The sequence below is a fragment of the Sorex fumeus genome, unplaced genomic scaffold (assembly GCF_029834395.1).
Source record: "Sorex fumeus unplaced genomic scaffold, SorFum_2.1 ptg000054l, whole genome shotgun sequence".
Classification (NCBI taxonomy): Eukaryota; Metazoa; Chordata; class Mammalia; order Eulipotyphla; family Soricidae; genus Sorex; species Sorex fumeus.
The window spans coordinates 41,883,542-41,910,869 of NW_026606111.1; the positions used below are offsets into that span (position 1 = coordinate 41,883,542).

The following is a 27,328-nucleotide window of genomic DNA, read 5'->3' on the forward strand; positions in this document are numbered from 1 at the left end:
AATATTTCAATTTTAGCACACACTTAATATATTTCAAATATACTGGGTGATGCACAGTATATTTCCAATATTTCTAACATTGTGAAGTCTTACCCTTACATGAGTGCAAAACCAGCTTTGTTCTTTTAAAGACTACAAAGTGCCCTTACCTGCTTTTGATGTCTTCTCATCTTTTTTAATTTCAGGTTCTGGAGTCACATATACACACAGAGAGACAAAAAAAATCAGACAACAAAAAGTTTTGCTTAGTTAGTAGTAAGTTGTTTAATACAGTTTTAAGTATATTTGCAATGTAACATAGGTAGTTTACTCTAATACAAAGTATTTAGTCATCTTAGCAAATAACAGACAGGCAAAAGAACTTCACTTTGAAATACATTTACTAAAAGTTTGATAGTTTAAGTAATCTGGAAAATTTAAGAACTCATATTTTATCATTTCCAGTGATCCTCATTTTAATATAAATAAATTAATACTACCTACTCAAGAACAAGAGGTATGATTCCCCCTCCCCCCAATTTATCCAATTTAGGCAGTTTTGATTTTTGACTACTCAGATTAAGTTCATGGAGCTCCACCTGGTGGTTAATTTAATAATTTCAAACTGGTTTGTTTTTTTATTTATATCTGCTATTGGCTCTATGCACTGTAGCACTGTCCTCCTGTTGTTCATCGATTTGCTCGAGCGGGCCCAGTAATGTCTCCATTGTGAGACTTATTGTTACTGTGTTTGGCATATTGAATACGTCTTGGGTAGCTTGCCAGGCTTTGCCATATGGGCGAAATACTCTCGGTAGCTTTTGGGCTTTCCAAGAGTGGTGGAGGATTGAACCCAGGTTCGCCAGGTCCACAGTGTGCAAGGCAAGCGCCCTACCCAAATTGTCTTAAATCTAGTAGAAAGATTAAAACCTACATTAAATAATTTTGTCTCTTACATTAAATATTTTTGTTCAGAAATTTTTCAATTTAAATTTAATGTCATTCAAATTTAATGTCATTATAGAATAAATTGAAAACTTACAAGGTAATAGTTTTATTTATATTTCTCCTAGTCAATATCATGGCTGATTATACTATCATGCTTTCCAGTCATTCATTTTATTTAAATATCTTTATTTTGGTCTAATTATTCTCTTCTCTTTTCATAATTTGTTTTGAATGGTGGAAGTGTTCTGATCCTTAAGACATTTTCTTCCTTAACAGAAAAATTGATCAGATAGTTAGGATTCTTTTCATCTTTTTTATTTTTATTTTTTTGCCACATCTGGCTATGCTCATCATTTCACCGTTTCTAGCTGAATATGGGCTCAGGGATAAATTTTGATGATGCTCAGAGAAGTGCTTCTACTTTTTCCCACCTCTGGTTGTGATTCTTAGTAAATACTATCTACTACAAGTACATAGTATCAACTATATTTGTGTCTTACATTAATAATAGATCCTAATTTTCTGAAGTTATAATATAAATGAACTCATTTGTTTAAATGCAGAATTGTGTACTGTAGAGAACTGTGAAGCACTAACAACATACAATACTAGAATGAACAGTCTGTAAAAACTGGCATTGGAGAAATTGGCCTCTCCCTGATGTACCTTTATTTCCAGTTATCTCATTCACTTAACTGTATCTGATGCATTATTTTTTGTATTAGTCTTAATGGTACCTGAGATTTGGTTATGTAATTTAATTTTATTATTATTTATATTTCATTTTAAGATTTTATGCTATATAAGCACAAAGGTGTGTTAATACCTAGTATCTATCATAATGATCGATATATACTGCTAAATATAGTAAATTATTATTCTTCTTATTACTAGAATGACAAAATGATCTTTCATGTGTAAGTGTAGTCCAAGTAGAAATGAATTTAACTTATGCTTCTATATCTACTACATCTAGATATAAACCTTCAGTGGTCTGATAAGGGTACATAGACACTTTGTTCACAAGTACTACTATCTTTTTTTAAAATAATTTTTAAAAATTTTAATATTTTGTATTTAGATTATTTTTAATAGAATCACTATGAAAAACACCCATCCCCCCTACCAGTGTACATTTCCTACCACCAACGTCCCCAGTTTCCCTCCTGCAACCCTCACAGCCCTAGCTGCCTCTGGCAAAACCAACCTCCTTCCTTCCTTCCTTCCTTCCTTCCTTCCTTCCTTCCTTCCTTCCTTCCTTCCTTCCTTCCTTCCTTCCTCCCTCCCTTCCTCCCTCCCTCCCTTCTTTCCTCCCAACTTCCCTCTCTCCCTCTCTCCCTCCCTCCCTCTCTCCCTTCTCTCTCTCTCTCTCTCTCTCTCTCTCTCTCTCTCTCTCTCTCTCTCTGTTCCCTTCCCCCGCTTGTGTCTCCTTTTAGGCATTATAGTCTGCAATACAGGTACTGAAAGATTATTTTTTGTCCCTTCACTTACTTTCAGTATTCAGTTTTTGAGTGTTGATTTCCAGGTATCATTGTCATAGCGGTCACTTCTCGATCCTAACTGTCCTTCCCAAAACCCCTACCACTTGTGACAAGCTTCAAATTGTGAACCAGTCCTCCTGACTCTTATTTCTACTGTCCTCAGGCATTAGTCTCATACATGTTTTTTTATTCCCTACAAATGAATGCAATCATTCTAGGTCCAGTACTATCTTTATAAAGGAGTTTTGTTTCTTACCCTACATATGGACCCCTCCCCTGTTGGTTACTCTACCATTATACTGTAATATTAAAATGGAATATCCATATTCTTAGATAAAGCATCATACTAAAAATTATAGAAAATATTTTCTTCTAAGTTATGGTACATGCTCGAGTAATACAATACAATCTTAGTCAACTATTGCTGTCTACACAGAATGTTAGAAGTACTGTTGAGAACATGCACTATCCAAAATGCATGTCTCACTATGACAGAATTTCTGGGTTTTGGTACTAATAAAAAAACATGAGCACGATGACACTGGAACTATAAATACTTGAGAAAGATGACAAGGAAGCTTTGATTATACAATCTAATTTTAAAATCAAATTCCTTCACTAAGTTTTATGATCATGGCAGCCCTTAAAACCACAAGTCACTTGAACTGAAAGGCTTTGTGACTGTTCTCACAGTGATTCAACAAGTAAATAAATACCACAAGTCACAAGGTTATCATTGCTAAAAATAAAATAATAATGTAAAATTGATAACTATTGTAAGTTATAGATAAGAAAAGTTAGTTATTTTATTTTATTTCATTTTTGAATAGAAAAATGTTTTGGAGAGTAGAAGTGAATGAAACTCAATCAACAGGGAGAAACTTAGTACAACATGGAAGTATATATTTAGTATAGGACAATCGTATAAGCATAAAACCTTTGTCATTTTAAATGAACTAGTATTATGAACTAATATTAAATGATATCCTCTGATTAGTCATTTTTCTTAAAAATTGTACTTTTCCTTTGAACATGCTAAATTAACATGCTTTTGCGAAAAAGTATGTATAATTTATTAAAGCAAGCATCTATTTATTAGCTACTTCATTATTAAGAGCTCAGCACTCTCATTTTGTAGATGGTATTTTGTGACATTTAAGTATTTAAACGCTGAACTGTATAAGGATTCTGGAGAGACAGTACAAGAGGTATTGTGCTTGTCTTGTACATGGTTGACCTGGGTTCAATTCCTAGTCCCCATAAATTTTTTAATGTATTTTTTATTCTAATTAATTTATTTTTATTGAATCACCTTGAGATGCACAGTTACAGAGCTGTTTATGATTGGGTTTCAGCCATACAATGTTCCAATACTATCCCTCCACCAGTGTACATTTCTCACCACGAATATCCCCATTTCCTTCCCACCATCTCCAAACAATCCTCACTACCACAGCCACAGCCTGCCTCTTTTCTTCTCTTTTCTTCTCTCTCTCTCTCTCTCTCTGCATTATGGTTTGCAAAACAGATACTGAAAGGTTATCATGTTTATTCCTTTACCTACTTGCAGCACGTAGCTCTTATCCAGAGTGGTCATTTCCAACTATCATTTCATTGTGAACCCTCCTCTATTACAACTGCCTTCTCCTTCATTACATGAGACAGACTTCTAACCATGGACCAATCCTAGTCATTGTTTCTACTGTCATTGGGTACTAGTCTCATACTATGTTTATTTTTTATATCCCACAAATAAGTGTAATCAATCTATGTCTATTCCCTCTCCTCTGACTCATTCCACTCAATATCATACTCTCCATGTACATTCGTTTATAAGAGAACTCCATGATTTCATTTTTCCCAACAGCTGTGTTGTATTCATTGTACAAATGTACCATGGTTTTGTTAACCAGTCAACTGTTCTTGTTGTTTTCAGATTCTTGCTATTGTTAATAGTACTGCTATAAACAGAAATTTAGATGGTATTTCTGCTATCTATTTTTTTACCCTTGGTATATATTCCCAGAAGTTGTATTCCTAGGTCATAAGTAAGCTCAATTTCTAGATTTTTTTTGAGGAATTGTCGTACCATATTTGATAGGGTTCAAATATGGTAACACCTACAAGGGTGATTAGAGGTCACCCCAAAAGCCTCTATACCTCTCGGAAAGACTGGCAAGCTACCGAGAGTATTCCGCCCGCATGGAAGAGCCTGGCAAGCTATCCGCTGTGTATTCGATATGCCAAAACCAGTAACTACAACTGGTCTCATTCACCTGACCCTGAAGGCTTCACCGATATGGCAGCACTGAGAAGGATGAGAAAGGAGAGGCCGACAAAATCTCAAGGCCGACCTAGGCTGCCACAACGAAGGAAGACAAAAATGATCGTCTGTACTTTCAATGCACGTACGCTAGCATCAGATGCATCCATCGAGGACCTGATGGTACAAGCGCAAATGATCAAGTACGACATCATTGGTCTGACCGAGACAAGAAGGCACAAATCTCACAATGCCGTTTTCGACACTGGAGAAGAATTGTTCCTCGGAACATGCGATAAAAGAGGTGTTGGAAGCGTCGGTGTCCTTGTCAACACAAACTTGGCCAAGAGCATTGATTCATTCGAATGCCTAACAACCCGAATTGGACATTTACATTTGAATAGATGTGGCTCACTGCCTGCAGTTTCTATCTTCGTTGTCTACGCACCAACATCTCATTATGATGAAAGAGAAATCGAGAAGTTCTACATGGAGCTAGAGAAGTTCTATAAAGAAGACCACACCTTCTACAAGATCATTGTGGGTGATTTTAATGCCAAGATAGGACCGAGAAGATCAGCTGAAGAACTTCACATCGGGACCCATGGCCTAGAATGGAACGAACAGGGTGAGAGACTGTCTGAGTTCATCATGTCGACCAAGACCATTCATGGTAACTCACAGTTCCAGAAGGCAGAATCTAAACGATGGACATGGGAGTCTCCCGGTGGACGGTTCCACAACGAAATAGACCACATCATATTCAATCGACGGTTTTGCCTGACTGATGTCGCTGTTGTCCCAAAATTTCGAACGGGATCGGACCACCGTCTCCTTCGTGCAAAATTCTACTTCACAGAGCGGGGAGAAAGGGCTGCAAAGTTCAAAAAGAGAACTCCCAGAATGACCACCAACTGGGAACTCTTTGGTACTATTGCGGCAACATGGGAAGATGCCATTGTTGACAACATTGACGAGGAATACGATCGACTGGTTCAGCACCTCCATGAATGTGCGAGGAACGCCAAGAGAGAGATAGCCACAAAAAATCGCCTATCTTCGAAAACTCTTGAGCTAATTCGCCAGCGTGGTTTGGCGCATGCCTCAGGCAACCGCAAGCTAACGTCCGAGCTTGCAAAGCAGTGCAGAAATGCGCTCAAGGAAGACCTCAAAGAGAGAAGAGCAGAAGTACTGGTAGATGCGGCAGAAGCCTGGAAAAGTATTTGTAACGCCCGCCTGTCCTTCGCCAACTATAAGACCAAGATGACTGCCCTCCGACGTCCTGATGGATCCATCACATCCTCCAGAACGGCAATGGAGAAGATTATCCATGACTTCTACTCAAATCTCTTCGATAGCCATGTCCACTAGCCGACATACCAAAATCCACAGGATGGGTATGTCGTTCCTAACGTTCTCCCTTCTGAAATCCGACACGCCATTTCGTTGGTAAAGAAGCAAACAGCACCCGGCCCAGACAAGGTCAGACCTGAACACCTGAAGAACCTGCCGTCAGTACTCATCAATACACTGGCTCGGCTCTTCACTCGCTACCTGTCTGAATGCAAGGTTCCGTCCCAATGGAAAACCAGCAGGACCATACTACTGTTCAAGAAGGGAGACATCCATGACATTGGCAACTATCGCCCGATCTGCCTATTGTCTGTCATCTACAAGCTGTTCACTCGAGTCATCCTGAATAGGATTGGCAGAACACTAGATGAAGGACAACCATGCGAGCAAGCAGGATTCCGCAAAGGATTCAGCACCATCGACCATATCCACACGGTAACCAAGCTCATTGAGGTTTCTCGGGAGTTCAAGATGCTGCTCTGCTTAACGTTCATTGATTTAAAGAAGGCCTTTGATTCTGTTGAGACGGAAGCGGTCATTGAAGCCCTAGCCAATCAGGGCATTCAAGCCCAATACATCAGGATCCTCCGTGAGCTGTATTGCGGATTCACTACCAGGATCTCACCATTCTACAAAGAAGTGATCGTTGATGTCAAGAGAGGGGTGCGGCAGGGTGATACCATTTCACCGAAACTCTTCAGTGCCACCCTCGAGAACATCATGCGACGACTGGAATGGGAAGGAATGGGAGTGAAGATAGATGGTTGGCAACTACACCACCTCCGCTTTGCTGATGACATTGTTTTAATAACACCAAACATCAGCCAAGTGGCACAAATGCTGGCCGACTTTGACCGTGAGTGTGGAAAGGTAGGACTACAGCTGAATCTTACGAAGACAATGTTTATGAGAAACAGCCTTGTTCCTGACGCCCCATTCGCTCTCAATGGAACGATCATCTCCGAATGCAACAGCTATGTGTACCTAGGTCGAGAGGTCAACATGAGAAATGACCTGGCACCCGAGCTGCGCAGGAGGAAGAGAGCGGCTTGGAACGCCTTCAAGAACGTCGAAGAAATAGCTAAGAGGACGAAGAACCTCCGGCTCCGGGCACATCTCTTTGATTCCACTGTTCTTCCTGCATTAACATATGCCTCAGAGACCTGGGCCCTACGCAAACAAGATGAGAACGCCATTCAGGTCTCCCAAAGAAGAATAGAAAGAGCTATGCTTGGAATATCACGTTTCACTCAAATGAGAGAACGAATCTGAAGTTCTGACATCCGTCGACGATCAAGGATCAGGGACGCTGTCTCATATGCCAAGGTGTCGAAAATCAGATGGGCTGGTCACATAATGAGATTTAAAGACGACCGTTGGACTAGAGCTGTTACTGATTGGATTCCACGGGATGTCAAGAGACCGCGTGGCCGCCCACCTACCAGATGATCAGACTTCTTTGTCAAGATCATGAACGATCGGTTTGAGGCCCTCCATGTTCCCGGAGCGAAGAGATGCCATTGGGCTACACTAGCACGTGACAGGGACAAATGGAGACGTTACTGGCGCCCGCTCAAGCAAATCGACGACTAACGGGAAGTTAAGTGATTAAGTGAAGTGATTTTTGAGGAATGCCCACATTGTCTTCCAAAAGGTCAACACTGGAGGTTCTTGCTCTTTTTGTTGTGTTCCTGACCCCCATATGGTACCTCAAATCCCACCAGGATTGATTCCTGAATGTACAATCAGGAATAGACATGAACAGAGGAAAGTGAGCAAACCCTTCAATTAAAAAAATCGTAGACTTTTTCTTAGTCATATAAAATGGCGCTTATACATAAATATAATAATAAATTTAGTTTTTCCCAGTGGGTGCTAACACAATCCCTGGGGCTGTTGGAATCATCTGGGGCCACAGTAACAGCCTTGCAAACAGTAGGAGTGAGGTTAAAGCAAATAGATTTCCAGGGAATTGAGTAATATGTTTTCCTGAAAAGGTGTGCTGAGTCAGATAAGTATGGAAAATTTGGTTTAGTCAAAAGACTCTTCAAGAAATCTTTTAGAACCTTAAAAAAAACTAAGAATGGTGAAGAAAAAGTTTAATGTTATCCTTTGAGAATCAGAACCAAAGGGAAAGAATGTAAACTTTTCTTTTCTCCATGAGTCTATTGCTGAATTTATTTTACCACTGATTGACTGATTGTTACTATATAATGATAAAATATCTTGGAGTGGGAACAAGCTTATTTGCACAGGGTTTCCATGAGATTTATAATAAAAATACAATCATATTTATAGTTATACAATAAACAATAATAATGATAGCAATAGTACCAACAACAGTTTAAACATTTATCAGTTGAGCCCTTTTCATTGAACTTTATATACAAGTTGGCAGAAATGTAATCAAGATTTCAACACACTAAGTTGTTGAGGCAGAAAGTTGGCCATTTGGTAAGTAATACTGATTTTTTTTTCAGGCTGTCCATTTCATTTATAAAATGTGAATTGCTTATGGAGGCTTCCTCAATGATTATTTCAATCTAGTCAACACTGCTTCCAAGGAAAGCAACATGGCCATAATTTCAAAATATATGTATTAAGTTAGAGAAGGGCAGTAGTGGAGATAAACTCTACCAAGGATGCTCCACTTTCTCTTCATAGAATGAGAAAAAAGAAAATTATGAGTCTGCATGATTTTAAGAATATCTCTTTTGAGAATATTTTGACACTTTGCAAGCTAGAATATGATTTTATTATTAAATTCACCAATATCTCTTTATCACATGAAGACATTATATCTGTAATAAAATACCACCATCATGAATTATTGTTATTGATGCCAATGATAACTGCCACTCAGGGAAAACATGGTTCTTGGTTAATGATTTTACTATATGCATCATGTTTTTCATCACTGTATCACTGTATCACTGTCATCCCATTGTTCATCGATTTACTCGTGTGGGCTCCAGTAATGTCTCTATTCCTCCCAGCCCTGAAATTTTAGCCTTTCCTTACTTGTCTTTCCCAATGATAGCAGGCTATTTCAGGGTCAGGGGAATGAGACCTTGAGACCTGTTATCGTTACTGTTTTTGGCATATCGAATACCCCACAGGAGCTTTCCAGGTTCTGCTCATGCAGGCAGGATACTTTTGGTAGCTTGCTGAGCTCTCCGAGAGGAATGAGAGGCAAATATATATATATGTATATATTTTTCTATGATTTGTTGCCAAATGTCTGAACCATTTGATGGGGTTCAGATATTTTTCATAATATTACTTAAATTTACATGCATTAGCTATATAGCCCCAGTAAAATAAAAACTTTATGAATCCTAGAATAATCATTCTGTTATAATATAGTGTCTAAATCAGTAGTTTGTACAGAATAGATCTCAATGGAAGTATTGTACAAATGGGAAAATTCCCTTATGTAACTCTCATATACCAGTCCTGTGAGATAAATACTACAATTACACTCACTTTCCAAACAACAATGCTGAGGTTTAATAGTTTATTGAATTATATACATGTCTACAAGACAAAGATGGCATTTATATATCCAACTTTTTCAAGTCGGAACATGAGAACTCAACTACTATAACTACTGTTTTTAATAAAAGAGATACTAAAAATGTTTTAAGTATTTTTGCATGAAAATATATAAGAAGTTATTAATACATCTAATAACTACGTAAATCTATCTGTGGTATAGTTTCTGAACAAATTATTTGGTATTAATATTAAAATTGGCATAAACAATATAACCACTGGGAAAACATTTTTTCTTTGACAGCTATTTAATCATGAGTCACATAAGTGAACTTCATAAATTAATCTGAATGAACTGATAGAAAAATGGTAGCTATTTACTATTTAATACTCCCAAATATTCCTTCAATATTTAATGACAGTAAAACTTTCTATATTGAAAATTGGGTATTCAAATCTCTCTTTTGGAACTAGACAAAGATGTTTTAGCAGTGTTCCCCATAATCAATTGATGACAGTGTAGTTCTGAGGACACTAAGAGAGTGTGGGTTCTAAGTATACAGGTCTCGAGTCACACTGCCAGGCACAATTTCAAAGCCACTGTGGCATGTGAGTGACCTGAGCAACTCATTTTCAGTGCTTCACTTTTTACATTTATTAAAAAAAAACAACTGAAAATTTAAATAAGCTCTGCATGTGAAGCACTGAGAATAATGCCAGATACAAATCAAACAAAGCAACTCAATTCTTTAATTGATGTTAATTTCATATGTGTGTATGAATATATAAATGTATATATATATATTTATATGATCTATCAAGGGTTTGGTGTCAGACCAAACAGTACTCAGGGCTTACTTCTGGCTCTGTGCTCAAGAAATCACTCCAGAAAGTGCTTGAGATAACATATATGGTGCTGGAGATTGAGTCAGCTGCATGCAAAGCAAATGCTATACCCACTGTACTATCTTTCCATCCACAATTTAAAAAATGTGTTTCTACTATAAAAAATGAAAATATTTAAAATGGAACACATCTGAAAAAAAAACAAAATTCTATATAATCAAGAGTTAATGAAGATAAATTGATTCAAAATCCATTAATTTTTTTCTTCAAATGAGTCACCATTTGAATGTTTTCTTTTTGAAACTCTGCCAATAGTACTACTTTATACATGGATACAAATTATTCAAGCTTACAAATCTATTGTGTTCCTTTTCAAATAACTTTATAGATGAAGAATACATACAAACTTTCACATTTTGTTTAGTGTCTGAGGCCTTATTGACTGAGATAGGGAATTACTATCATGCCATGAAGCTTGCACCAAGATTCAGTATTTAGGAGAACTCCCATTGAACTCCTAATTTAATTAATATATGTAAGTTTATTTTTATTTTGTGGGTCACTCCTGTTGTGCCAAGGGGTTACTTCCTGCCTGGTGGTGCTAGATGACAATAAACATGCTGGTGATTAAACTGAGATCAAAGGCACGAAAGAAGGCAAGAACTATACCTCCTATTTATTTTATAGTTAAACTAATTTTCAAAACATGTCTTCAGAAAAATTTTATTTATAAATTATTTGTAATTAGAGTATACTAATTTTGATTTTTATCTGTCATTATTATGTTAGTGCAAATAATAATAGCTCTGACTGCTCTTAAATAGTAAATTCATGTCTAAAGACTTTTTAAAGAAGATAATGTCCTATATTTGAGTATAAGTATACAGGGTAACGACACTTATGATCAAATAGTTCATAATATTTGATTATCTACATCACAGACTTTTATATATCTACATTATTTACTTCAATATACCACAGACTATTTAATTTGTACCATTTCAGTCTGCGTTCTGCTTCCTTTGCCACTTTCATCTACATTAGGGCAGTAAGAAAAAAAATATGCTTTATAAGATTCTATAAGTATAGATCTAAAAATGTCTCTGATTCGTAAGCAAGCACTTAATGCATGACTCAATGCTTTATGCATAAGTCCTGAATTTGCAATTCTTCCTTGGCAAGATTCCCATAGTTTAGTGCTCACAAAGGAAGTTTGCTGAGTGGACAATAAAAGCACCAAATGAGCCAGAAGACATTCACTCATACAGAATGGATGAGTATATTTTTCCGATATCACTCTGTCAGATATTAATTTTGTGAGCCTTTGTCTCCTATACATGCAAAGTATCATGCACCATCTATTCAATGGTAGATGTACTTTTCTGTATTACTCTCCCTGTATCTATCTTTTCTTCAATGTCTCAATGTTTGCCTCATTTTTCCCCCATTGGAAGTATTCCAGCATGAAATGCATACAGTAAAATAAGAAAGAATTGAATTATGCTGCACGTATTGTAGGTTATAAATAACTAAATTATTTATCATACTAAATACAGTACATATTTATTTAAATGTTTAATGTAGTTTAATGTAATTTACAAAGTTATTAAAATAATTATTAGTCTGTGACAGAAAAAATTGTGAATTTTACTTAATTTTACAGGCAAAATTTTAGAACTTTTAATTGATCATTTTATTTAATCCTATAATTTGATGTTTAATCTCTTGCAATTAAACAATTGGTGATTAAATTTTTTATCGGGTTGATCTATTTATGCTTAGTATTAGTTTTTCTTAATTTATTGAAGTAACATTGGTATTCATTACATAATTTAAAGTACCAACTAGAAAACTACTTTTTATAAAAAATCAAAATTTTATTTTTTAATTAGTTCCTTATCTCTCGAACTGTTGAATAATGCTACCTTCCACATTTAAGAAGTTGAAATTATTTAAAATTTATCTTGTCATGGAAACATAAAACTGAAGACTGATCAGTTATTTGATTTAAAAAAATTCTGAGCCACATTTGGCTGTGCTCAGTCAGGACTTACTCCTGGCCCTGAACTCCAGGAATATTCCTGGCAGGCTCGGGGACCTATGGAATATGAGGAAAATACTCCAGCTCTGTGCAAATAGGGCAGAAACCCTACCTACTGTAAAATCTCTCTGGTCCCTGAAGATGATAATTTTTAAGCTAAAATTAAGTCTAAAAAAAATCAGTTTTTTTCTGCTTTATTAGTGGTATGTTAAACAGTGCCATTCAATGATAGCTATAGTGAAGGAGAAGATCAATGTACAACAAAGTTTCAGCCGTTGCCTGAGAAAAACAGAGTGTTTGACATTTTTTACATTCTGATTTTAAAAAAGCATATGCAATATATTTTAGTTAGAAAAATTAAAATCTTTACAGAAAGAATAATGGGAAGTGGAAGCTTTAAGTGCAGATGTTTCTTGGCTGCCTGTTTTACATGGAGTAGCCCTTCTAAAGGGCAATCCAGATTTAGCACAATTATATACTGGTTTCTTTACTAGCTGTGTTTGAACAAACAGTTCTCACAGTTTCAAAAATAGAATCAGGCACGATCTCTCATTTTTTGGGTAATCATTCGTTGTAACTACCAAACTTCTGTAAAGAAAGCATTAATAATCCACCAAGTACTCACTTTGGCAGCACATACACTAAAATTAGAATGATACAGAAATTAGCATGGCCCTTGTGCAGGAATGGCATGCAAATTTGTGAAGCATTTCATATTAAAAATGAATCATCTTCACAAAGGCTCTACGTTATTATAAAAATGAAGAGGTTTTGTACAAAGCAGTATGCACAAAATTAAAAAAATGGCATTTTGTAATATGGAGAGTTACTACTTAGCACATGTTGAAAGGAGTACAAAAGGACATATTGAAAAGGCAGGAGGAAAATTTAAAATAAAACTTAGAAAGGCTAGTGAGAATATTAAAAACATATATTTAGTATTTGTTTACTACTACACAAGCACTTCCACCAACAATAAGAATGGAATAAGCTTGCTCATAAATCATCTTCATCTTTTAAATTACACATTTAAAATTAAAAAAAAAGCTGTTCGACTATGCAAATCATCTAAGATCCTGAATATCAAAAAATTTTAAACAGAGTAAATAATAATTAGTAGTGTGAGGGGGTATGGTGCTGCCAGCTGGTCAATCTGTACCTGTGAGGCGAGTATATCAACAGCATGTGGGTACCTTCAAACTTCAAGAAACCCCAAAATTGTATGACCAAGACTTAAACCCAAAAACTTTGTAACTGCTCTCATGGTGAATCAATAAATAAATTTATAAAAAAGAAAAAAAAAGTAAGTTGGAGTTGATGCCCAATTTAACCACCGTAATCAGTGGCTGAATAATTAGCAATACTCCTACATTAAAGAAAAAAATAATAGTAGTGTGAGCCATTATGTAACTCTTAGTTTATATAATTTATCTTTAAAATTGTAGCACTGAATTAAATATTACAGAATAAATTTGAAAGTTTCTTTAATTTAGGAAAGGGGTTGATACTATACAATGAGTGATTTCAGCCATCCACTGTGGGTTTTGGAACCCACATATAAGGGACATTGCTGTATTGTAGTCTTACATCTTTTTATTTTTCTTTTATTCTTTGAATTGCACTTGTAGTGCTCCTTTTATGACCCCCTTTTCTAGTTCATATTTCACTTTGCTCACTGGAGAGCAAACCTAACCTCTGCCTTTAGTGTTAGCTGATAAATTCTTTAACAACCCACCCATCACACAGATGATTGCTTTAGGTCTTGGATGAAAGATGAGTCTATTCTCAACTCCAGTGTCTATAATTAACCATCAATGGACGCTCAGAGATCTATACAGACCTTTTTCTTAAATAAGAGCTCCACTTCAGCAAACAGTGAACTGGAGTGAGAATTGAAACCTTTGCTTGAAACCCTTGCTTATTAAAAGGAGCTTTAGTGCCTTGCTCGAGCTCGAGCGGGCCCAGTAACGTCTCCATTGGAGACTTTGTTGTTACTGTGTCTGGCATATCGAATACTCTCGGCAGCTTGCCGGGCTCTCCGAGAGGGGCGGAGGAATCGAACTTGGGTCAGCCATGTTGGCTGCGTGCAAGGCAAACGCCCTACCCGCTGTGCTATCGGGCTGGAGCGATAGCACAGCGGGTAGGGCGTTCGCCTTACAAGCGGCCAACATGGCCGACCCGAGTTCGATTCCTCCGCCCCTCTCGGAGAGCCCGGCAAGCGACCGAGAGTATTGGATATGCCAGACACAGTAACAACAAAGTCTCCAATGGAGACGTTACTGGGCCCGCTCGAGCAAATCGACGATCAACGGGAGGGCCTTTACCTTTACCTTTAGTGCCTTGACCTCCTAGGAGTGCAACTCCTCCTCATCAGGATTTAAAAGGATTAGACCACAGCACTGTAGTTTCATTATGGTTCACTATTTTGAATTTTCTTATCTCTTTTTCGTTTTTTTCTTTTCTTTTCTCCCCGATTTTTCCTCTTGTTTATTAATGTATGTATGTATGTATGTATGTATGTATGTATGTATGTATTCATTCATTGTCCAGTAGGGGGAGCACACCTAGCTATACTCAGGGAATATATCTGGCTCTATGTTCTGGAATCACTCCTGGTGATGCTTGGAGAAACTTATGTGGTGCTAAGGATCAAAAAGAATTCACTGCATGCAAGGAAAGTGCCTTATCCGTCGTAGTATCTCTCTGGCTCCAAAGATTTTTAAGTACATGTATTTTATATTTCCCTCTGGGGAAGAGAGAAATAGTGATTCCAGCAATCATTACTCATGTTAATTTTTTTTTTAACATTGTAGGAGAGGGTATGGGGCTACATCGGGCAGTTCGCAGGGTTTATTCTTGGCTTTGAACGCAGGGATCACGCCTGGCAGGTGCCAGATCATCAGGGTGACAGAGACAGCTGTATGCAAGGGCAATACCACTGTGTATCTCTCCAGTCTCTTTTTGCACATTTTGTTTTATCGATCTTCTTCTATTTTTCATAGGGAGAGCACTCAGCAGTGTTCAGTAATTATTCCAGGAGGTACTTTGAAGAAACAAATCTGTTGTCTGGAAGCAAACCGGGGTCAGTCACATGAAAGACAGACCTTGCATCCTGCACTATCTCTCTGGCTCTTCTTTTGTTTTAAATTCTAATATATCTGCATTTGAATATAAATGTTTCAGTTTATTCATTTTCATTCTCCACCCAGATCCTCAATCTTCCAGTAGGCCGGGATCACACCCACCAACTGCCTCCCCACCCCCACCCAGTGTAATCAACACCGTGTAATCCCATCAACAGCCAAACCCAGAGACTATAAAACCCTGCTTCCGGAAGCAACATCTTATTATCTCATCTTGCTTTGGACAACCTGGCAGGCTACCGAATCTAACCTGCCCACACGGCAGAGTCTGGCAAACTCCCCGTGGCGTACCCAATATGCCAAATACCAGTAACAATGATGTGCCTCATTCTCCTAACCCTGAAAGAGCCTTGAATGTGGCACTTTTTAGAATCTCAGGGCTAGGATTAAGGAGACGTTACTGGTGCCTGCTCGAGGCAATCGATGAACAACAGGATGACTGTGATCGTGATTGTGATTCATTTTCATTATGTATTTTGAAGGCTGGAGTGATAGCACAGCGAGTAGGGCGTTCGCCTTACAAGCGGTCAACATGGCCGACCCAAGTTCGATTCCTCCGCCCCTCTCGGAGAGCCCGGCAAGCTACCGAGAGTATTCGATATGCCAGACACAGTAACAACAAAGTCTCCAATGGAGATGTTACTGGGCCCGCTCGAGCAAATCGACGATCAACGGGAGGGCCTTTACCTTTACCTTTACCTATTTTGAAGTATTTGAGGGAAATAAGAGGCATCAAAGCTTGAATATATATTTCATTTTCCATAGAAGACAAAACTTTAAATAGTCTTACTCTCTGTTCTACCTTATAATTACTGAATTAGCATCACTGATTATAAGATGTGACAAAGAATTAAAATGTTTCTGTTATATTGAAATAAAATGTGCTATATATTTAAAAGTATATTTAATAATAAAGATGCATTTATATTATTATTGAAAAGTAGATCATAATTAACAAGTGTTTTCTGTGAAAACCTGAGTTATTTTTTATTTTTACACAAGCATTTAATATTAAAATATATATTGAGTTGAACTTCCTGAATTAAATGTGGAAACATATAATATTAATTTCCAGTTATGATTTTAGATTTTTAATTTGAAAAGGATTTATAGCATCATTGTGTGATTAAACTAAGCAATGTTATCCAATCATCTTGATCACTTTACTTCCCCTTAAACGTCGATATGCTCGAGTGGGCGCCAGTAACATCTCCATTTGTCCCTGTCACGTGCTAGTGTAGTCCAATGGCATCTGTTCGCTCTAGGAACACGAAGAGCCTCAAACCGATCATTCATGATCTTGATGAAGAAGTCTGACCATCTGGTAGCCAAGCGGTCTTTTGACATCCCGTGGAATTCAGTCAGTAACAGCTCTAGTCCGGCGGTCATCTTTAAATCTCATTACATGACCAGCCCATCTGATTTTTGACACCTTGGCAAACGAGACAACGTCCCTGATTCTTGATCGTTGACGGATGTCAGAACTCCGGATTCTTTCTCTCATTTGAGTGAAACATGATATTCCAAGCATAGCTCTTTCAATTCCTCTTTGGGAGACCCGAATAGCGTTCTCATCCTGATTGTGTAGGGCCCAGGTCTCTGAGGCGTATGTTAATGCAGGAAGAACAGTGGAATCATCTACCAGCACTTCTGCTCTTCTCTCTTTGAGGTTCTTCCTTGATCATAGCTCTGCACTGCTTTGCAAGCTCGGACGTTTGCTTGCGGTTGCCTGAGGCATGCGCCAAACCACGTTGGCGAATAAGCTCAAAGTTTTCAAAGACAGGCGTTTTTTTGTGACTATCTCTCTCGGCATTCCTCACATAATCATGGAGGTGCTGAACCAGTCGATCGTATTCCTCCTCAATGTTGTCAACAATGGCATCTTTCCATGTTGCTGCAATAGTGCCAAAGAGCTCCCAGTTGGTGGTCTTTCTGAGAGTTCTCTTTTTAAACTTTGCAGCCCTTTCTCCCTGCTCTGTGAAGTAGAATTTTGCATGAAGGAGACGGTGGTTCGATCCCGTTTGAAATTTTGGGACAACAGCGACATCAATCAGGCAAAACCGTCGATTGAATATGATGTGGTCTATTACGTTGTGTAATTGTCCACCGGGACACTCCCATGTCCAACGTTTAGATTCGGCCTTCTGGAATCTTGAGTTACCATGGATGGTCTTGATCGACATGATGAACTCAGTTTCTCACCCTGTTCATTCCATTCTAGGCCATGGGTCTTGTTGTGAAGTTCTTCAGCTGTTCTTCTTGGTCCTATCTTGGCATTAAAATCACCCACAATGATCTTGTAGAAGGTGTGGTCTTCTTTATAGAACTTCTCTAGCTCCATGTAGAACTTCTCAATTTCTCCTTCATCATAATTAGATGTTGGTGCGTAGACAATGAAGATAGAAACTGCTGGCAGTAAGCCACATCTATTCAAATGTAAACGTCGGATTCAGGTTGTTAGGCATTCGAATGAATCAATGCTCATGGCCAAGTTTGTGTTGACAAGGACACTGACGCCTACGAAACCTCTTTTATCGCATGTCCCGAGGAACAATTCTTCTCCAGTGTCGAAAATGGCATAATGATATTGGTGCCTTCTTGTCTCGGTCAGACCAATGATGTCGTACTTGATCTTTCTTGCTTGTACCATCAGGTCCTCGATGGATGCATCTGATGCTAGCGTACGTGAATTGAAAGTACAATCATTTTTGTATTCCTTCGTTGTGGCAGCCTAGTTAGGCCTTGAGATTTTATCGGCCTCTCCTTTCTCATCCTTCTCAATGCTGCCATATTGGTGAAGCCTTCAGGGTCAGGTGAATGAGACCCATTGTAATTACTGGTTTTGGCATATCAAATACACAACGGATAGCTTGCGAGGCTCTGCCGTGTGGGCGGAATACTCTCGGTAGCTTGCCAGGCTTTCTGAGAGGGATAGAGGCCTTAGGGGCAACCTCTAATCGCCCTCGTAGGTGTTACCATATTTGAACCCTATCAAATATGGTACGGCAATATCCAATCATCTAAATGTAGATTTTCTTATAAACATGTATACTAATCAATAATCAGATACTTTAAAAATCTAGTTTCTTTTGTGTAGGATAACATTGCCACAGGGAGCTTATTTATCAGGTTATGCCCATCACAGTGCTCCCGAATCACTCCCATTCCTCTATTTATCTGTAAACTCTTCTCTGTGCTCTCCTACCCAGTCAGTTAATCACCTTTTCTCCCTAATCATATTCTGTTAGCTTGTAAGGTCAGATCCTTCTTAGGACACTGAATTTGTATTTTAAATATGTCTTTGGCATAGTTTACTTTAAAGCAATGTCCTTTCTGTATGGACACAGGAAGACAGTTAATATTATGCTTTAATAACTTGGGAGTTGATTGGCTTCAAATAATATTTACTACTGGTCATCTGCTTTCTTGATTCAGTTGCCCTTAGTTCCTAGCACCCCAAAAATTGTGTCTCAGTGAGGGACTGAATGGACCCAGGACAAGCTGTGAGCTACCCTGGCATCAAAATGGGCCAGGCCAACGCACCACAATACTCAACTACAAGTTGAGGGCATGGTCATAGATAAATGCTTTCATGATCCAAAAGTAAGTAATGATGAGACTAGGACCCTGCTGGGGCTAGGAAGACTAACCTGGCCTGAGAACTGTGGAATATATAGTGAGATGTCCTCAGGAAGAACCAAACTGTAAGTTTATATCTCTTACTGTGCTCATACAGAATGGCATTGCTAGGAATATTGGAAGTAGATTTACTACAACTATTTAAGTACATTAATAGCTGAGAAAAGAACACACCCTTGTTGGAATCTCACACTTGAGCGGATCTCCTAGTAATCTGGAATAATCTCTTTAGATGAGATTTTATCCTTGAGTTAATCTCCTGGAGGAGTGGTCTTACCTCTCTTTGTTGATTTGTTAATGTTCAACTCCCTTTGTGTCACCACCCTATGTGATTGCTATATAAACTAAGACTGTAAAGGCAGGGAGGTGGAGGCGGAGGCGCAGGCTCAAATTCAGACTCAGGCTCAGGCTCGGGCTCTGGCTCCAGAGGGCAGAGTCAGAAGTGAGAGGGAGGGGCTCAGGCATGAGAGAGAGAAGCAGAAGGGGAGTGAAAATTGGAATAAACTATAATTGATACCAACCAGCCTGGCCTTTGTTCCTTCCTTCGCCTGCTCATTGCCATCGATCTCCCCAGGATGAGGAAATGGCTAGATACTACAGAACAAGGGTGGCAGAAGAGACAGCGCCACCAGACTTTTGAAAACACACACTTTTGGAAGGGGTATAGACCATACCTAGCTGTGATCAGAGCTGCCTTTCTAGCTCTGTGTTAGAAATCACTCCTTATTCCTAGCTTTGTGCTAAGGATACATTATGTGGTACTGTATATTGAATTGGCGTCAGTTTTATTCAGGACAAACACTTTAAACCTTCCAGTATTTCTACCCCAAGAAGTCTGATGTCTCTAAAATATATTATTCAGGTGAATACAAAATCTGAATTTCTCAATTTTTATCCTTTGAATAATAAAATCAGCAATATTTCACTTCTAACATCTATGAATATTCTTAAAAGACTAAAGATTCTGAGTACTACGTTAAAGGAACATAAAATTGTGTATGCAAGACATACACAAATGCAGACAGTTATCTACAATAACTGTTATTGGTGATGATAATGAAATAACTTTGTATACAATAATACTTTAAAAAGAAATACAAATACATGTGTTTGGATATGTAGGTTTGGATATCATAATATGCTTTTAGTATTTATTTAAATTCAATTAAGTATGTAGGCTAAGAAAATAATCATGTGATCTTGTATTCCATTAAATAACAATTTTGTTTAATTTAAAATTCATTAAAGAGTTGTAAAAATATGACTTGAGGGTATGATTTTTACACACTGCTACACTGATTAATGGGGTCTCTATGCAGCCTTCATTTCTCTAACTGAATTTTCTGTCACTTCCCCTTCCCCCAACTTTCCAACTTTAAGATATGACTATAAAAGTTTAATCAAAGACTTTTTGTTTAAATGAAAATTGCCAGTAAATTGGAAATTTTATCATTCCCCAGGCAAACTATTTATACAGATCACTTTTTCTATGGCAACTACAGAAACAAATTATCTTTAACATCTAATACTGTAGATGTATTCTCTTGTTTCAATAGTTCAATGAAGAGGGGTACTATGGAAAATTTGTATTTTGATTATTTTGACAATAAAATTCAGCAAACTCTGAGGACAAAACCACGCCTATACAACGTTTTGGTAAGGATTAATAAGAAACAGAATGCTTTACTCTTATTTATTTATACATATGGGAACAAAATTTGATGTATGGCATATCAGAATCTACATTACTCCTAGTCTACAAAATGGAAAGTATGGGGAAAAATAAATTGCATCAGCAGGAGCATTAGATTTAGGTGGAATTCTAATGCTCTTACACAGTGACCCAGATAACATTTCTTGTCGATTCTAATTTTATCTACCAAGATGAGATCCCTTGGATATAGTTTCTACTAAATTTCTCCTCATTATGGAATTTGTCCCATACTTGAACTGACAGAATGGCAAGCTAGGGCAGAGAAAATAATAATGTTGCATAGCTCTTCCTTTTTTCATGAATGTTTGGTTTCCAGAGCTATTTTCAATAGGATTTATCTTGGGCATTTATTAAATATAGCACTGTAGCTACAGTGTCCTCCCATTGTTCATTGATTTGCTCGAGCAGGCACCAGTAATGTCTCCATTGTGAGACTTGTTATTACTGTTTTTGGCATATCGAATAAACCATGGGGAGCTTTCCAGGCTCTGCCATGTGGGCAGAATAGTCTTGGTAGCTTGCCAGGTTCTCTGAGAGGGACAGAGGAATAGAACCTGGGTTGGCCACGTGTAAGGCAAATGCCCTACCCACTGTGCTATCACTCCAGCCCATTATAAAATGTACAGCTATATTATATAATGTTGATTTCCTTAGTCTGCTACAAGTTTCTCATTCATAAATCACCTACTCATTTTTCAAAGCTTTTACAAAATAACATTATTGACATAGCAACTCTTTTCATTGTTGACTCATGGTACAGTTTGACATGTTATGACAAGGATAAGTTCTTATTTTCCTTCTCTCAAAAAATAAGGCATCTGAGAATTTAGTTTTGAAAGCCCAGAAAATAATTTATATGTCATTTTATTGCATATGACTAAATGCACAATAGGGCAATATATATTTACATTTCATGGTACTCTATTACCTTTATCTTTAAGGGAAGCTGGAGCCTTCACTTCTTTCCCCTTAACAGACTCTGGAAAGAAACATTGAACAATCATTTGACTCACATAGAATAGATGAAATTCAAATATGTGTACATGTAAGAATCACTGAACTACTGGTACTGAGAATGCAAAAGAAAATGATGTTTTCTTTAAAACTTTTATTTATCATACAGAGATAAAGAAACAATAATGTAAAGTATAAAACTCCCCTCTACTTTTATTGACAAGAAAGGCAAATTGTTTGATCTGTTACAACCTATTTGTTTATTTAAAATGATCATTTGAATAGATAGGAATGTAATTTATCTGCAATGTTTTTGAGGAGCACATTAGGTCAGACCCAGTGTTGCTCACAAGCTGGTCCTCCCTCTGTGTTCAGAAGTGAGTGACCACTGGGGTTCTGGAGGACCACATATGGTCCCCAAAGATAAATTCGGGATCAGTTACATGCAAGACAGGTGCTTTATCTCCTATGCTATCTCTCCAGCTCATTTATCTGTTCATTATTTTATAATATATTTGAGGACTTTCTCTTTTGTCCATAATCAGCAGTGCTCAGGATTTCCTTCTGGCTCTGAGCTCAGGGATTTTGCCTGCCAGGGTTAGGGAGACCCTATACAGTGTCAGGATAAAACCAGGGTCAGTCACATATAAGTGTCTTACCTGCAGTACTATCTCTCCTCCTCATTTGTAATTTTTTAAATATAATGTCAGCATATTTACATCCTCCAAAGTGTCATATCCATAACAAATTTCATATTCTCTTAGGTTACTTTTAAATAATCATATTGCAAAAGCTGAATAAATCATGTTAAATTTACATTTTCATAATCAGAATTCAGTAAAACATTTTTCGTGAGTAATGTGATTTGAAAAGCAAGTTCATCTAAGAATTTTGATTGCCTTAAATATGCAGTCCTTAGGTAAGTCAAATAAAACTTCATTTGTATTACCAGTTCCAAGTATATAGTAACTCTGATAATTTTGTGAATTGCAGACAAACAAGTAAGCAATGAAATCTACTAAAGAATAAAAGACACAACCAGCTTTATGCTTCATATGTAACATTAAACCTTAAAATCTATTTTACTGACAAAATGAGTTTTAATTCAGTAAGAAGGAAAAAAGGAAAAAAGTGCATTTCTCTAAACTATTTTTAAAAATATTCCCATAATATCTTTATAGTTCTTATAAATGGGTAGATAGCTGAAGTAATTGTTTAGAATTCTTTGAGTCCAGTAGTGTCAAAAATTTATTTATTTCCAATGAAAACAGTGCATTCCTCAATACAGGATATTATGTGTAGTTAAGCTACAACTTTAGACAGTTATAAAATTCTAAAATTGACTTTAGTGACATGAAATATTCATGTTGGCATGTATTGTGCTGAGTGTAAGTAGGGATAGAGTTTTTTCAGCATGTAAGGCTGAAATCATTAGTCATAGATTGAATAATCATACTGAGAAGCTTCATTAACTTTCTATACACGAATGGGGGTAATTTACTGCTTTTGCATTTCCTGGCTCAACCAAAAGAATTAATGAGTTGTGAAATGACAAGTAGTGGTGGAGGCATATTCTCAGTGGAGTGGGTGAGTACAATGCTTGAAAACTTCACAATTCATGACTGAGCAGGTAGATTTAAATAGATGAGTATATATGTTTTCGTGAATTGAAGTTATACAGTTCAAAACCTAGAGAGAAAGGCTGTGACTGTTGATTTTTTTGTGTGAGGATAAAGTACGTTGAATAACAAAGAAACTTATCTTTGGTTTGTTTTTGGGTTTATGGGACACACTTGGTGATGCTCAGGCATTACTTCTATCTCTGCACTCAGGAATCAATCTTGGCAATTCTCTGGGGTATAAGAAATATCAGGATCAAACCGAGGTCAGCCATGGGGAAGGCAAGAGCTTTCCCCACTGGATTATCTATCCAACACACAGATTGATAAACTTTTACAGGATATATGAAGGTCATAAATCCATCACACTGAATTTGGAGAATGAATGTTCTATTTGCTAATGGGATCACTCTTGCTTTTTCTGCTCCTATGCTTGGTTTTCTTCTACAAACTTTAATACTATGCCTTTTCTTGGTTTACTTGGTGAAGCTTAGTTACTTTATCAAGTTGACAGTCTAGTCTGAGTAGTCCCTAATTACTCAATGGAGTGAGTGAGGTATCAAGTCTGATTGATCCTTACACACATAAAGGAAATTCTGTATGGAAATTCTGTACTTCAGCATTAGGGAGGATAGGACATCATTGATTTTATGTCACTTCTCAAGGCATCTTTAAGTTCATTTCTCATGCCTATCAAAAGAAAATCTTTGAAGAACAGATTAAAAAATAAATTGTTTCCCTTCCTTGCTTCCTTATCTCCCTCCTTCCTGTTTTTATTTTTGGTAGTTTTTCAAAGGCCTGGGGGGCAGATTGTGAATTATCAGGGTGTATCACTGTCTTCCTGTTGTTCATTGATTGCCTTGAGCAGACCCTAGTACCATATCCTTCATCCTAGCCCTGAGATTTTAAGAAGTGCCATATTCAAGGCTCTTTCAGGGTCAGGAGAATGAGACCCATAATTGTTACTGGTTTTTGGCATATTGAATACACCACGGGGAGTTTGTTCAGACTCTGCCGTGTGGGCAGAATACTTTTGGTAGCCTGCCAGTTTCTCCAGAGTAAAAACTCACTTCCGGGAGCAGGGTTTTATAGTCTCTGGGTCTTGGCTGTTGATGAAATTACATGGCACCGGGGGCAGTTGGTGGGTGTAATGCCTACATACTGGAAGATGCAGGATCTGGGTGGAGGAGGCCCCAGTCCCAATCCAAGCAGGCTTGGAGATCTACACCCCAGGTCCCGCACACCTGGGTTCCTCAGCCAGTTCCTTCATGTGTAAGGCTATTCCAAATGTGTAGAGAGTGGTCCTAAGAATGTCTGTGGCTGGAACTGGAGGTCTTCAGCTGCCGGGGCTCTGCTCAGGGTGGGGAGGGAAATTCAACCCACCATCCTCCAAGGCGCGGAGTCAGGAGACTCTGCGTTGGTCTCAGGGTATATGTAGTACTTAATGGTGCTTGGATATTAGCTGTGTTTTGTCAAAATAGTCTGAGCAATTACGAAGGTGAAAGAAACTAGTAAAGAAGGTTTAAGTTTGTCTTTCCCCTGACCTGATTCCAGAGACAAAGACAGTGGTAGATTAGCATGAATATCATGATGAAATTTAGATCATTAGGATACATTTTAAACTCATCAGTAGCTTATTCCACCATTAACTCCAGTTATTTGATAAGAAATAACCAAGAAAAATCATAGTGAAGACATAAAACAGTTGCATGTCAGTAGTGATGCACACTGAACATCAGGCCATTAAAGAAGATAAGTATGCTGAGAATTCTCTATTATTAGATCCAAAGAAACAATCGTGGGTCACAAATCTGGTGATTCTATCTGATGTCCAGCCCAACTACTCTAAACCTGAGGAACTGCTATCACTTTCTCTGTAGAATAGGAATTAACTAAACTTTCCTCTGCTTTCGGGGATTTTTTGGTCCGTAATTCCTCATTCAATGAATGAATCTTAAATCCTCAGATGAGCCAAAGCAGCCCTTAGAAGTCTGTAGTATTAGAATAGGAGTAAATGCTAGAAAAAATATAACTGATAATATGGTCAGCCAACAGAATTTTGTAGATTCTGAGTGAATATGGCCACAAAAACAGGCTTTGTTCTAAAAGGAACTAGCAACAAAAGACAACAAATCATGTACTCCTCTAATACTTGGAATAGTCTTCCAAAGAGCTCTCTATACCTCCTTAAAAATACAATCTAAAGATATTTCTCTAATTAACTCAGGGTTATCACATTCCCAGCAAGTGTGCCCTAAACAATTTCTTTTGTTTTTTTTAAATTTTTTTTTCTTTATTAGTGAAACTTCATGTGGCGCAGATGTTGACCATACATATTTCTGAGCTTGGGTTTCAGTTATACAATGATTGAGTACCCATCCCTCCACTGGTACCAATTCCCCACCTCTAATGCTCCCAGGATCCCTCCCACTGCCCCTGCCCCGCAACCCACCCCAACCCTGTGGCAAGGCATTCCCTTTTGTTCTCTCTCTCCTTTTGGGTGCTGTGGTTTGCAAAAGAGGCATTGAGTGGCAATCATGTTCGGTCTATAATCTATTTTCACATCCATCTCTCATCCTGGGAGGGTCATCCCAACACCCTTTACTTGGTGCTCCCCTCTCTATCTGAGCTGCCTTCTCCCTCAGCATGTGTAGCTGGCCTCCAAGCCATGGAGTGAACCCCCTGGTTCTTATCTCAGCTATTCTTGGGTGTTAGTCTCCCTTTTGTTACTTTATATTCCCCAGATGAATGCAATATTTCTATGTCTGTTCCTCTCTTTCTGACTCATTTAGCTTAGCATGATACTTTCGATGTAGTATCACTTGTATGTAAATTTCATTACTTCATCTTTTCTAACAGTTGCATAGCACTCCATTGTGTAGATGTACCAAAGTTTCTTTAACCAGTTATCTGTGTTCGGGCACTCGGGTTTTTTTTTCAGATTTTGGCTATTGTGAACAGTGCAGCAATGAACATAGAAGTGCAAATGCATTATGTCATTTCAATTGTACGTTTTTGCCTCACCAGGGTATATTCCCAGGAGTGGTATTGCTGGGTCAAATGAATTCTTTGAAGAATGTCATGGGTACCCTTATAGGGATTGCATTGAATTTATACAATGCTTTCAGTAGTGTTGCCATTTTGACAATGTTAAGTCTCTCGACCCATGAGCAGGGCATATCTTTCCATTTCCTCATGTCCTCTTTTATTTCCTGAAGTAGCGTTTTGTAGTTTTCTTTCTACAGGTCCTTTACTTCCTTAGTTAAGCTGATTCCTAGGTACTTGATTTTCTGGGGAACAATTGTGAACGGGATCATTTTTTTCATGTATCTTCTCTCTCACTGTTTGCGTATAGGAAAGCCATGGACTTGTGGGTATTGATTTTATAGCCTGCAACTTTACTATACAAGTATATTATTTCTAGGAGTTTTTTGGTGGAGGTTATTGGGTTCTCTAAGTATAGTATCATATCATCTGCGAATAGTGAGAGCTTGATTTCTTCCTTTCCTACCTGAATGCCCTTAATATCTTTTTCTTGCCTAATCGCTATTGCAAATACTTCCAGTACTATATTGAACAGCAGTGGAGAGAGTGGGCATCCTTGTCTCGTTCCTGATCTTAGAGGGAAGGCTCTCAGTTTTTCCCCATTGAGGATGATGCTCGCTGTAGGCTTGTGGTAGATGTCTTTAACTATGTTGAGGAAAGTCCCCTGTATACCCATTTTGGCTAGGGTTTTCATCATAAAAGGTGCTGGATCTTGTCAAATGCTTTCTCTGCATCTATTGATATGATCATATGCTTTTTATCTTTTCTTTTGTTGACACGATGGATTATGTTGATTGATTTCCGAATG

The 27,328-nt window shown here is 37.7% G+C and overlaps 1 protein-coding gene and 1 non-coding gene across 10 annotated transcripts in view; one reads left to right on the forward strand and one right to left on the reverse strand.

Moving 5' to 3' along the window:
- TRDN (triadin) overlaps nt 1–27,328 on the reverse strand; it is a 426,217-nt gene that overhangs the window by 62,805 nt on the left and 336,084 nt on the right. For 8 of the 9 annotated variants that reach the window (XM_056125007.1, XM_056125005.1, XM_056124999.1 and 5 more), the window contains 2 exons: nt 21,831–21,881; nt 150–188 (listed from right to left, as the gene is read on the reverse strand). In XM_056125007.1, coding sequence (XP_055980982.1) covers nt 150–188; nt 21,831–21,881 — 90 coding nt within the window. The remainder of the gene's footprint in view (nt 1–149; nt 189–21,830; nt 21,882–27,328) is intronic. The other variant, XM_056125003.1, reaches the window with a different exon arrangement.
- LOC130033756 (U6 spliceosomal RNA) lies at nt 13,024–13,127 on the forward strand. Its single transcript, XR_008793978.1, has one exon. It is a non-coding gene; the product is annotated as a U6 spliceosomal RNA (small nuclear RNA).